Source organism: Aquarana catesbeiana, linkage group LG10, assembly GCF_042186555.1.
Source record: "Aquarana catesbeiana isolate 2022-GZ linkage group LG10, ASM4218655v1, whole genome shotgun sequence".
Lineage (NCBI taxonomy): Eukaryota > Metazoa > Chordata > Amphibia > Anura > Ranidae > Aquarana > Aquarana catesbeiana.
The window spans coordinates 258,453,124-258,467,897 of record NC_133333.1 but is presented as its reverse complement, the minus strand read 5'-3'; the positions used below and the strand labels follow the sequence as shown (position 1 = coordinate 258,467,897).

The 14,774-nt window shown below is 43.0% G+C and overlaps 1 protein-coding gene across 3 annotated transcripts in view; it reads left to right on the top strand.

Annotated features, from left to right (window-relative positions):
* The first annotated feature begins 1,405 nt into the window (after positions 1-1,405).
* AJAP1 (adherens junctions associated protein 1) overlaps positions 1,406-14,774 on the top strand; it is a 185,560-nt gene continuing 172,191 nt past the window's right edge. For all 3 annotated transcript variants that reach the window (XR_012236418.1, XM_073603695.1, XM_073603694.1), the window contains exon 1: positions 1,406-2,146. Coding sequence is in view for 2 of the 3 variants with exons in the window: in XM_073603695.1 (XP_073459796.1) it covers positions 1,462-2,146 (685 nt within the window). In the remaining variant the exon portion in view is untranslated. The remainder of the gene's footprint in view (positions 2,147-14,774) is intronic.

The window sequence follows — 14,774 nt, the reverse complement described above, 5'->3', positions numbered from 1 at the left end:
TTTTATTATTACTATTTACCTTATTATTATTTTGTAGTATTATTTTATTATTATTTTATTGTGTATTTTATATTTTATGATTTGTATTATTATTATTATTTATTTTTAATACTATTTCATTTTATTTATTTTTATGGGAGCTACCTTACCATTTACAATTCTGTACAGCTAGTGTTGAGATTTACACGGCTTTGCCAGGTTGGTAGCCTGATTTTTTTTTTTGTGCTTCAGTTAAGGCAGTGGTTCTCAACTCCTGTCCTCAGTACCCACCAACAGGCCAGGTTTTATGTATTGCCTTGGGGGGAGATGCAGACTAGAATACAGCAATCACTGAGCAGCAAATGATATCACCTGGGGATACAGCTTGGTTACCGTCCATTATTATTATTGGGCAGTAAAGGAGCAGCTGCAGAATGATGAGCTCATCCTTCTGCTCTCTATTGCTGTCAGCAAGTTCCTTGACAGAAAAGGTGCACTGCACCAGAGAGCTTGGTCACCTCCAATTTTATCATTTGTATTATTATTATTAATAATAATAATAATAATAATACTTTTATTATTTATTATTTTATTATTACTGTTTACCTTATTATTTTGTAGTATTATTTTATTATTATTTTATTGTTGTGTTTTATTTTATATTTTATGATTTGTATTATTATTATTTATTTTTAATACTATTTAATTTTATTTATTTTATGGCAGCTACCTTACCATTTACAATTCTGTACAGCTAGTGTTGAGATTTACACAGCATTGCCAGGTTGGTAACCTGATTTTTTTTTTTTTCTGCTTCAGTTAAGGGATACAGCTTGGTTAACGTCCAGCCCCCAGCCTGTTATTGTCCCAATTTGGACATTTTCACTTAGGGGTGTACTGACTTTTGTTGCCGGCGGTTTAGACATTAATGGCTGTGTGTTGAGTTATTTTGAGGGGACAGCAAATTTACACTGTTATACAAGCTGTACACTCACTACTTTACATTGTAGACAAGTGTCATTTCTTCAGTGTTGTTGTATAAATATAAAACAGACATAAAGAAAAAATAATAATAATAAAAAATAAACTATATATATATATATAAAACAAATGCCGTTACAACATCTAAGGACTGCAAAGCTGCAATTTTTGACATTTTCTCTTTTGAGTTGAGATCCGTTTTAATAATTTCTGTTAAGATAATAAATAATTCAATGAGCTGTTTTTCCTTCTCTGGTGTAATTAATCGCATCATGGTGTAACAAAGTTTTGATTAAATAGTGTGAAATATTCATAAAAAGCTGATTTCTGTGGGGATGTCTTCAATTAATAACGATGGATCAATGTAAAGATATGCAAAAATAAAAAAGAAAAGATTTTTTTTGGACCACGCATGCTATAACCTGTTCCATGTCTCTCCGCAGATCAGGCCCTCCGATAGGAAGCCATGCTTGGATATTGATAGCCATTTTTCAACTAGCCATGGATTTTATAATTTGCGAATCGGGGTCACCGAGTACGGCCTACAGATACCTCCAGCGCCCCTCGCTGGAACGTAGGATACAAAACACAGCATTATGGAACCCAAAGGGAAGGCCAAAGCCAAGAAGTCGGAGGTATTTTTGGAGTCTGTTTACAAACTTACAGCAGGGCGGGGCTTCTGTAGAATCGCAGCATTTAAATTTGTACCACAAAGACTCGGGCAGCAGTTTTTCTAGACACGTGCCATTACGGGACTCCACGGGAGCAAAAACAGTTCCTTCAAGGCGAGGACTAAGAGACTCGCTTCCAATTCCTCATTTGAGGAGGGGGAAGAGGCAGCTCCAAAGAAGAAGTTGGAATAATGTCAGGCCTTTCTTGGAAAGTCAGCCCACCACCGTTTCGGAGTTTATTTTATGGGGGCCGACTGGGGATGATGACTATGTGGAGTCCAGCACCATCCCTGGGATTTACGAGACCACAAGAACCTCCACGACGCAAGCCAGGGCGACGCCGGTGGGGACCTTGATATCCACCACCGGCTCCACCACCACGCAGTCTAAGGACATGACGTCACAGAACCCCGTGGTACACAAGGGCAAAGTACCTGGAAGGATTAGCACAACAGAACCGTACCCTGGGAATGGGAAAGCTGCTAGACCACCAAGGATACCCAATGAAACCTCAGGTACAGTACACAATTACATGGGTTCTTCATTCTGCCATTTGATTTAAAGTGGTTGTACCCCCTCCCATATTTTCAGGCCCAGACTGGGACAAAAAACAGGCCTGGGCATTCGAGACTGAGTAACCAATTCCTCCATAGCCCAAGGGGTTAGGTGGGTTTTATGGGACACCCATGGAGCCACACACTGCCCCCCAAAAGACCCCTACCCCAATTACCGCCCCCTCCCACCACTGACAGACCCCCTCCCCCAACCTCCGCTCACAGACCTTCACCACCCAACTACCGACCCCAACCCCCACTGACAGACCCCCCAATCACCCCAAATACCAACCCCTCCCTGCACTGGCAGATCCCCTCCCCCAGCCCCACACTCAAAGACCTTCACCACCCAACTACTGACCCCCCAACCCCCACTGACAGATCCCCAACCCCCTAAATACCACCCCCTCCCACCACCACTGACAGGCCCCCTCTCCCAACCACCATTCCCCGCTCCCAGACTTTCACCACCCAACTACCGAACCCCACTGATAGGCCCCAAATCCCCCCCAAATCCCACCCCCTCCCTCCACTGACAGACCCTCTCCCCCAACCTCCTCTCACAGACCTTCACCACCCAACTACCGACCCCAACCCCCACTGACAGACCCCCCAATCACCCCAAATACCAACCCCTCCCTGCACTGGCAGATCCCCTCCCCCAGCCCCACACTCAAAGACCTTCACCACCCAACTACTGACCCCCCAACCCCCACTGACAGATCCCCAACCCCCTAAATACCACCCCCTCCCACCACCACTGACAGGCCCCCTCTCCCAACCACCATTCCCCGCTCCCAGACTTTCACCACCCAACTACCGAACCCCACTGATAGGCCCCAAATCCCCCCCAAATCCCACCCCCTCCCTCCACTGACAGACCCCCTCCCCCAACCTCCTCTCACAGACCTTCACCACCCAACTACCGACCCCAACCCCCACTGACAGACCCCCAATCCCCCCAAACACCACCCCCTCCCTGCAATGGCAGATCCCCTCCCCAAGCCCCCCACTCACAGACCTTCACCACCCAACTACAGACCCCCAACCCCCATTGACAGATCCCCAACCCCCCAAATACCACCCCCTCCCACCACCACTGACAGGCCCCCTCTCCCAACCATTGTCCCCCTCTCCCAGACTTTCACCACCCAACTACTGACCCCCACTGAAAGGCCTCAAATCCCCCCAAATACCACCCCCTCCCTCCACTGACTGACCCCCTTCCCCATCCCCCTCCCACCACTGACAGATCCCCTCTCCCAGCCCCCTACTCACAGACCTTCACCACTCAACTACTGACCCCCCAACCCCCACTGACAGATCCCCAACCCCCCCCAAAAACCACCCCCTCCCATCACTGACAGACCCCCCTCTCCAAACCACCCCCCCCCCACTCACAGACCTTTACCACCCGACTTCCGACCCCCATCCCCCACCGATAAACACCCCAAATCCCCCCAAACACCATCTCCTCCCTCCACTGACAGATCCTCCCGCCACCCAATCTTCATGCTACAGTTTCTGACTCGTGCCGTGTCCCCACCGACCATTCAGCATGTGAGGAGTTACAGTGCCTTGAAAAAAGTATTCATACCCCTTGACATTTTCCACATTTTGTCATTTTACAACCAAAAATGAAAATTTTATTGCCATTTTATCTGATAGACCAACACAAAGTGTCACATAATTGTGAAGTGGAAGGAAAATGATAAATGATACAAATAAATATGTGAAAAGTGGGGGGGGGGGGCATTTGTATTCAGCCCCCTTTTCTCTGATACCCCTAACTAAAATCTAGTGGAACCAATTGCCTTGAACTTTTTGGCCTAAAAGCAAAACACTATGTGTGGCGGAAAACTAACACTGCACATCACCCTGAACACACCATCCCCACTGTGAAACATGGTGGTGGCAGCATCATGTGGTGGGGATGGTTTTCTTCAGCAGGGACAGGGAAGCTGGTCAGAGTTGATGGGAAGATGGATGGAGACAAATACAGGACAATCTTAGAAGAAAACCTGTTAGAGTCTACAAAAGACTTGAGACTGGGGCAGAGGTTCACCTTCCAGCAGGAGAACGACCCGAAACATCCAGCCAGAGCTACAATGGAATGGTTTAGATCAAAGCATATTCATGTGTTAGAATGGCCCAGTCACAGTCCAGACCTAAATCACATTGAGAATCTGTGGCCAGACTTGAAAATTGCTGTTCACAGACGCTCTCCATCCAATCTGACAGAGCTTGAGATATCTTACAAAGAAGAATGGGCAGAAATGTCCTCTCTAGATGTGCAAAGCTGGTAGAGACATCCCCAAAAAGACTTGTAGAGAAAGGGGGTTCTACAAAGTATTGACTCCGGGGGGCGCCATACAAATGCCCCCCCCCACACTTTTCACATATTTATTTGTATTATTTATCATTTTCCTTCCACTTCACAATTATGTGACACTTTGTGTTGGTCTATCACATAAAATCCCAATAAAATACATTTATGTTTTTGGGTGTAACATGAGATAATGTGGAGAATTTCAAGGACAAGACAAACAGCTAAATGCATATAAAGTACATACGTGAGAACTGTTTTACCTGCCAAGGATTTCTGTCCTTCCAGTCTTAAGATTTACACAGCTCTGCCACAGATCACAGACCTTAGACATCATCCACAGGCAGCCTAACTCTTCAATAAGAGCACGATTTTACTTTCGATAATTGCAGTACAGAGGATGTGTTTCCAGTCTTTTGAAGTGTAAGAAGACAATGACTTTCTTAAGTCCTGTCTCTGCAAAAAACAAACACTGACTGAGGGAGCTTGGAAGAAGAGGGGAAGGTCTAGCTAGAACTGAACCAACTAGCAGTGAAGGGGAGGACATAAGAAGATACAAAATCACAGTGTAAACATGTTGCAGTGGCTTAAAACTACCTCTAGATGGCAGCATCTGTGAACTCATTTTTGGGATCTTTCGTTGGAAAACTAAAGGTTTGTACAGTTCAGGTCAAACGTGTCTGACATTTTGATACAAGATACAATAGGGGCATTGGTGTCAGTGGGAGGAATAGTGTCCCCTTATTGGTGTCAGTGGAAGGAATAGTGCCCCATCATTGGTATCAGTGGGAGGAATAGTGCCCCATCATTGGTATCAGTGGGAGGAATAGTGCCCCATCATTGGTATCAGTGGGAGGAATAGTGCCCCTTCATTGGTGTCAGTGGGAGGAATAGTGTCCCATCATTGGTGTCAGTGGGAGGAATAGTGTCCCATCATTGGTGTCAGTGGGGGGAATAGTGCCCCATCATTGGTGTCAGTGGGGGGAATAGTGTCCTATCATTGGTGTCAGTGGGAGGAATAGTGCCCCATCATTGGTGTCAGTGGGAGGAATAGTGTCCTATCATTGGTGTCAGTGGGAGGAATAGTGCCCCATCATTGGTATCAGTGGGAGGAATAGTGCCCCATCATTGGTGTCAGTGGGAGGAATAGTGCCCCATCATTGGTGTCAGTGGGAGAAATAGTGTCCCATCATTGGTGTCAGTGGGAGGAATAGTGCCCCATCATTGGTGTCAGTGGGAGGAATAGTGCCCCATCATTGGTGTCAGTGGGAGGAATGGTATCCCATCATTGGTGTTAGTGGGAGGAATAGTGTCCCATCATTGGTGTCAGTGGTAGAGATAGTGTCCCATCATTGGTGTCAGTGGTAGGGATAGTGCCCCATCATTGGTGTCAGTGGGAAGAATAGTGCCCCATAATTGGTGTCGGGGGGGGGGATGGGGGCCTATCACTGGTGTCAGTAGTAGGGATAGTGCCACATCATTAGTATCAGTGGTAGGAATAGTGCCCCATCATTGGTTGAGAAGAGCAGTGCCATATTTTTGCTGCTAGTGGGAGGAATAAGACCCCATACACACTAGATTTTTGTCTTCAGATTTACCAAAACCATATAATATGAGGTCAAACCTTAAGTTTCAATTTGTATGCAATCAGGCAGGCCCTTGCACTACATGTTTTTGGTAAATCTGAAGACAAAAATCTGCAGAAAATTTAATGGTGTGTATGGGGGTCTTAGAAATGTTACTAGTAGTTGTACAAGTTTATAAAACGCTTTCAAAAAGGATATAAAAAAAGCCATTTTACTGTAAATATAATGCATATGGACCAATGTGAATACCATTTTCCTGGAGTTTGTATTCTAAAATGTAACAAATAGTTCCTTCCAGAGTCTATAAAGTCTCTTTAGACTACATACCAGATATATTGTGTGCTTTACAAAAAATACTGAGTTTTGGGGATATTTACCTTGCAAAATATGTATTTTTTTTTTTTTTTTAATGAGCAACATTTATTTCTGGAAAAAAAAACATAAACTTCTAAACTGTATTGTATACTGTTGGGAAAAATGTTTAAATCAAGCCCTTCCCATACATACACTATGAGACACATGGAGTTTTAAAGGTAACAAAACGTCAATCACATATAGAAAACAACCAAGAAACGTATTACACTTAGAAGGACCTCATCAGGAGATACTTATAGACCTGTTGGATCATCTGGGACTATATTTGTGTCAGAAACCATGAGATCAGGCCGAGACAGAAGTACAGTTAAATCACACTTGTTTAATAATAAAAGTAAAAAAGAACAAATGTAGTCAAAACAAAGCCAAAGTTCAGTAACTGGAACGAATAGTCAGCCAGGCCAGAAGTCAGGGATCAATGTAGTGGAACAGCAAGCAGGATCTGGAGCCAGAAGGGATGTTAGCAAAGCAAGTCTTCAAACAGGAACGCAGGAGATAGTTTCTTGTGATGTGACCAAGGGAAGGCAGATCCTCTGGACTGGACGGCTTAAGTAGGCAGGACTGACGAGCAGGTTATCATCCACAGCTGAGTAACTGTGGAGAGATAGGAGCTGGCAATTAGCTGACAGCTGAGCGGCCAGCTCAGAGAAGGAAGGGCTGAGCCCAGCCCTGACAATTTGACAACTCTATAACCTGATAAACAGTTTAATCATAGTCCTTTATGGACGTGGTCTGGGATTCTATCTATTGTTATATAATACATCTGTGTAGGATACATTCATGGCCCCCTTTACGATTGTGGTATTCTTGGTGGTTCATTTCCCCATCTGCACTAGGCAAAATGATCTCTGACCTCTTTTTCCTGAAGAAGCAGATTTATAATATGGGAAACGTGTTGGGAGGCGATCTCCTCCCTCTGCAAGCATCAGCTGGAAATGTGGACAATAATTTAACATCTATGGATTAATAAATAGATGACGTGTATATGTGCCGATCTTCAGCACCTTATATTTCTATAGATGATTGAGCATCCTGAGAGCCTACATCTTTAGGCCTCATGCACACTGGGCATTTTTACAGCTGTTGGTTTGGACATCAGACTTTTTTTTTTAAATTGCCTCTAAACTCCCCTGCGTGTTATCATATGTGCTCATGTACAGCCGTGGCCAAAAGTTTGGAGAATGACACAAAATATTAATTTTCACAAAGTCCGCTGCCTTGGTTTTTACGATGGCAATTTGCATATACTCCGGAATGTTATGAAGAGCGAGCAGATGAATTGCAATTAATTGCAAAGTCCCCTCTTTGCCATGAAAATGAACCTAATCCCATAAAAACCATTTCCACTGCATTTGTGAAGAAGGCTTCAGGGCGCCCAAGAAAGTCCAGCAAGCACCAGGACCGTCTCCTACAGGTGATTCAGCTGCGATATCAGGGCACCACCAGTGCAGGGGGGGGGGGGGGCACCACCAGTACAGAGGGGGTTGGTAATCGGGGCACCACCAGTGCAGAGGTTGCTCAGGAATGGCAGCAGGCAGGTGTGAGGACATCGGCACACACAGTGAGGAGAAGACTTTTAGAAGATGGGCTGGTGTCAGGAAGGGCAGCAAAGAAGTCACTTCTTTCCATGAAAGACATCAGGGACTGACTGATATTCTTCAAGAGGTCCAGGGATTGGACTGCTGAGGACTGGGGGAAAGTCATTTTCTCTGATGAATTCCCTTTCTGATTGTTTGGGGCATCCGGAAAAAACCTTGTCTGGAGAAGAAAAGGTCAGCGCTACCATCATTCCTGTGTCATGCCTCCTGAGACCATTCATGTGTGGGGGTTGCCACTCTGCCAAGGAAGTGGGCTCGCTCTCACAGAACACCGCCATGAATACAAAATTCCTATTTCTTCCAACCATCCAAGGACAGTTTGGTGATGAACAATGTCTTTTCCAGCATGATGGAGCACCTTGCCATAACCAAGTGGCTTGTATTGAAATTTTGAGTCCATGGCCAGAAAACTCCCTAGTTCTCAATCCCCTTGAGAACTTGTGGTCAATCCTCAAGAGGCAGGTGAACAACCCCCCCACCACCACCACCACCACCACCACAAACTCAAAGCATTCATTATGCAAGAATGGGCGGCCATTAGTCAGGATGTGGCCCAGAAGTTGAGTGACACCATGCCAGGGGGGAGAATTGCAGAGGTCTTGAAAAAAGAAGGGTCACCACTGAAAATATTGACTCTTTGCATTAACTTCATATCATTGTCAATAAAAGGCTTTGACACTTATGGAATGCTTGTAATTATACTTCAGTATCCCATAGTAACATCTGACAAAAAGATCTAAAAACACTGAGGCAGCAGACTTTGCGAAAATTTAATATTTGTGTCATTCTCAAAACTTTTGGCCACTGCTGTACACATCCTGTAGGCAAAGAAGCTGATAGCTCCTCTACTAAACTTTCAAAAACTGCCCAGGATTTTTTTTCTGTAAGTGGAGGCCACCGGCCTCCTTAACAACAGGTGTCTGGAGTTCAGATTTTAGGCACAGGTGACTTAACAAACCATTATTTTTGATCAGAATCTTAAAACGGCTTGAGGGCCAACCAAACTTCCAGTTCAAACAGTGCGAGAGAAGACATTTCTGAATGATAGAACACTTGTAGTAGACATTCTACAGCTGATGTTCGGTCAAGGTCCACTGTTCTGTTTCGAATGCCACTTTATTCAATGACATTTCGATTTCAGATCACCTGCCAACATGTCACCATCCGCAGGAAGCTCAGGTCTGCGGGTCTGGTATGGATTTTAACCACTTCAGCCCCGGAAGGATTTGGGTGCTCAATGACCAGGCCATTTTTTGTGATACGGCGCTGCATCGCTTTAAATGACAATTGCGCGGTCTTGCGACGTTACACCCAAACAAAATTTTTGTCCTTTTTTTCCCCAAAAATAGAGATTTCTTTTGGTGGTATTTGATCACCTCTACGCTTTTTATTTTTTGTGCTATAAACAAAAAAGAGTGACAATTTTGAAAAAAACACAATATTTTTAAATTTTTGCTATAATAAATATCACAATTTAAAAAAATTAAAAAACGTCTTCCTCAGTTTAGGCCGATATGTATTCTTCTACATATTTATGGTAAAAAAAAATGGCAATAAGCCCTCAACATGAGGGAGTGCTTTGGGGCAGGGGGGCTCTGCCCCTTCCGAAGCACCTTGTCCATATGTTGATGGGGACAAGGTTTCTTTCCTACAAACCTGGCCAGTGGTTATGCGTGTCTCCAGGCAGGGAGCTTATCGGAATCTGGAAGCCCCCTTTAACAAGGGGGCCCCATATCCTGCCCCCCCATGTTAATCTATATACCCTGAACTGTATTATATATACTACACTAACTGCACTATATACTCTGAACTGTATTATATATACTACACTGACTGCACTATATACTCTAAACTGTATTATATATACTACACTGACTGCACTATATACTCTGAACTGTATTATATATACTATATGGACTGCACTATATACTCTGAACTGTATTATATATACTACACTAACTGCACTATATACTCTGAACTGTATTATATATACTACACTGACTGCACTATATACTCTGAACTGTATTATATATACTACACTATATACTCTAAACTGTATTATATATACTACACTGACTGCACTATATACTCTGAACTGTATTATATATACTACACTGACTGCACTATGTACTCTGAACTGTATTATATATACTATATGGACTGCACTATATACTCTGAACTGTATTATATATACTACACTAACTGCACTATATACTCTGAACTGTATTATATATACTACACTGACTGCACTATATACTCTGAACTGTATTATATATACTACACTGACTGCACTATATACTCTGAACTGTATTATATATACTACACTGACTGCACTATATACTCTGAACTGTATTATATATACTACACTGACTGCACTATATACTCTGAACTGTATTATATATACTACACTAACTGCACTATATACTCTGAACTGTATTATATATACTACACTGACTGCACTATATACTCTGAACTGTATTATATATACTACACTGACTGCACTATATACTCTGAACTGTATTATATATACTACACTGACTGCACTATATACTCTGAACTGTATTATATATACTACACTGACTGCACTATATACTCTGAACTGTATTATATATACTACACTAACTGCACTATATACGCAGAACTGTATTATATATACTACACTGACTGCACTATATACTCTGAACTGTATTATATATACTACACTGACTGCACTATATACTCTGAACTGTATTATATATACTACACTAACTGCACTATATACGCAGAACTGTATTATATATACTACACTGACTGCACTATATACTCTGAACTGTATTATATATACTACACTGACTGCACTATATACTCTGAACTGTATTATATATACTACACTGACTGCACTATATACTCTGAACTGTATTATATATACTACACTGACTGCACTATATACTCTGAACTGTATTATATATACTACACTGACTGCACTATATACTCTGAACTGTATTATATATACTACACTAACTGCACTATATACGCAGAACTGTATTATATATACTACACTGACTGCACTATATACTCTGAACTGTATTATATATACTACACTGACTGCACTATATACTCTGAACTGTATTATATATACTACACTAACTGCACTATATACGCAGAACTGTATTATATATACTACACTGACTGCACTATATACTCTGAACTGTATTATATATACTACACTGACTGCACTATATACTCTGAACTGTATTATATATACTACACTAACTACCTGCCTAATCTCCATTCATTCACTATAAATGGCCGTGTAAGCAGCAGCCTTATATAGTGTGGGGCGTGGACTCAGCCCCCTGAGCCATGATTGGCCAAAGGCACCGTGCCTTTGGCCAATAGTGGCTCTCACAGCACATCGTGCTGTGATTGGCCAAAGCATGCAGGTCATGTGTATGCTTTGGCCAATCAGCAGCCCTCAATGCACTGCGATCTCGCAGTGCATTATGGGGCGCTCTGCGGCGGGAGAGAACTGCTGATGTTCGAGTCGAGCCCATCCCTAGTGATAAAGTTACTTTTATTCAAAAAGACGCTGCTTTAAAAAAAAAAAAAAAGCGCAGTGATAAAATATTGGATGTTCTCGGTGGATGTCGGTGTTTATTTCTTTAGGTTCCGGGGATATTGTCATCCTCACCGCCTAAGTCCAAGTGATAAATAACGCGTTCCAGCAAGCGGCGTGTTGTTAATTTTCTAAAGCGCTGATATATGGACTGTCTGTGAAGCTCAACCGCTTTGAAGCTTATCAAAGAAATGCAAATTCACGCTAACCATAATTTAATAGATTTATTAATGATGCACTTCCTTATGTAATTCCGAAATGTATGCACAAGAAAACTTCTTCAAAGACACCAGCAGATACTCCTACGTGTGTCTGTACAGCGTGGCCATGGACACACACCGGTCCCACTTATCTGGATGGTCAGTGCCGGGATAAGGTCATCATTTGCGCTCAACTGGGTGGGCTCGGGGCGCAGTGCTCCGCCCCACCCCCAAGCCCACCCTTTTTTTAAGCCTTTTAGAGCCTCTGGCTCGAATCACGTGCTTCTAAAAAAAAAATATTGGAATCCGTGCGTCCGGCGCCCTGCATGTAGATTAGGGGGGTGCAGTGCCCCTGCGCCCCTAATGGATGGGCCACCATTGGTAGAAGGTCATTAAAGCAGACATAAAGGCTAAAAACGCAGCCCCATGGGGGGCTCTATAACAGTGTTTCCCAACTCCAGTTCTCAAGACGCCCCAACAGGTCATGTTTTCGGGATTTCCCTCCGATGAAACGGCCGTGATAATCACTAAGGCGGTGAAACTGATCAAATCACCTGTGCAAAATAATGGAAATCCTGAAAACATGACCTGTTGGGGGCGCCTTGAGGAGAAACACTGATCTATAACATAGCCAATAACTGATTGTTCAGAAATAAAATTCTAAATGACTGGATCTCCAGCACTTCCTGGAAAGATCATTAAAGTGGTGCAGTGCCTTGAAAAAGTATTCATACCCCTTGAAATTTCCCACATTTTTTCATGTTACAACCAAAAACGTAAATGTATTTTATTGGAATTTTATGTGATAGACCAACACAAAGTGTCACATAATTGTGAAGTGGAAGGAAAATGATAAATGATACAAATAAATATGTGAAAAGTGTGGGGGGGGGGAACATTTGTATGGCGCCCCCCGGAGTCAATACTTTGTAGAACCCCCTTTCTCTACAAGTCTTTTTGGGGGTGTCTCTACCAGCTTTGCACATCTAGAGAGGACATTTCTGCCCATTCTTCTTTGTAAAATATCTCAAGTTCTGTCAGATTGGATGGAGAGCGTCTGTGAACAGCAATTTTCAAGTCTTGCCACAGATTCTCAATGTGATTTAGGTCTGGACTGTGACTGGGCCATTCTAACACATGAATATGCTTTGATCTAAACCATTCCATTGTAGCTCTGGCTGGATGTTTCGGGTCGTTGTCCTGCTGGAAGGTGAACCTCCGCCCCAGTCTCAAGTCTTTTGTAGACTCTAACAGGTTTTCTTCTAAGATTGTCCTGTATTTGTCTCCATCCATCTTCCCATCAACTCTGACCAGCTTCCCTGTCCCTGCTGAAGAAAACCATCCCCACCACATGATGCTGCCACCACCATGTTTCACGGTGGGGATGGTGTGTTCAGGGTGATGTGCAGTGTTAGTTTTCCCCACACATAGAGTTTTGCTTTTAAGCCAAAAAGTTGAATTTTGGTCTCATGTGACCAGATCACCTTCTTCCACATGTTTGCTGTGTCCTCCACATGGCTTCTCACAAACTACAAATGGGACTTGTGTGAAATCCCCGGTGTCCCTGCCAGTCCATCTGCTTTCCTATTAAAAACTGACCACACTAAGCAGGAGAGCACAGCATGGTCAGTTCTCTAGCTATGCTGGGAACTCAGCCTGTTCTTCTCCTCTGATCAGACTGACATGCCCCCCACTGCACAGCCATTCACTGGGAAGCTCAGTGTACTGCATACCCCCCCCCCCTCAAGCTCTTATGCAGCTGAGCACAGAGGGAATGTGATCACTAATTTTAAAAAAAAAGGTATTTATAATGTTTTTTTTTTTCATATCTATACACAAATGTTTTGACTTTCACTTCTATTTTAAACTGAATGGGTTGTTTTACAAGGTGATCACTTACAATCACTTTAGGTTTACATGTTATGAGGAGATTTGGGGGTCTATTTACAAAAATGTGTGGAAGCATTGGCACAGGTATCACAAATGTGTTCCCTGTTTATTTCCTATGATCGTCAGCTCCATCTAGTGGCCATAATGCATTATCGTCTTTCTTCGTTTTTTTGTCCAGTTTGAAAAACTGCTGCACAAATATCGTATGATATAAAAATATGCAACGCTCACCATTTTATTCTCCAGGGCCTCTATTTAAAAAAAAAAATATATATATATATATCTATATATATAATGTTTGGGGGGTTCTACATAATTTTCCAGCAAAAAAATGTTTTTACATGTTGTGAGATGTTCTATGTGCCCTTTTGGTTTTGTTTGTCTTTAAAGTCCCAAGAGAGCATTTTTTTGTAAAGTTTGTTTGCTGGTGTCAGTAGGGATACAGTGGGAGGAGTCTGTGATGTTTATGTACATGGGAGGAGTCTGTGATACTTATGTACATGGGAGGAGCCTGTGATGTTTATGTACATGGGAGGAGCCTGTGATACTTATGTACATGGGAGGAGTCTGTGATACTTATGTACATGGGAGGAGCCTGTGATACTTATGTACATGGGAGGAGCCTGTGATACTTATGTACATGGGAGGAGCATGTGATACTTATGTACATGGGAGGAGTCTGTGATACTTATGTACATGGGAGGAGTCTGTGATATTTATGTACATGGGAGGAGTCTGTGATATTTATGTACATGGGAGGAGTCTGTGATACTTATGTACATGGGAGGAGCCTGTGATACTTATGTACATGGGAGGAGCCTGTGATACTTATGTGCATGGGAGGAGCCTGTGATACTTATGTACATGGGAGGAGTCTGTAATACTTATGTACATGGGAGGAGCCTGTGAGACTTATGTACATGGGAGGAGCCTGTGATAGTTATGTACATGGGAGGAGTCTGTGATACTTATGTACATGGGAGGAGTCTGTGATACTTATGTACATGGGAGGAGTCTGT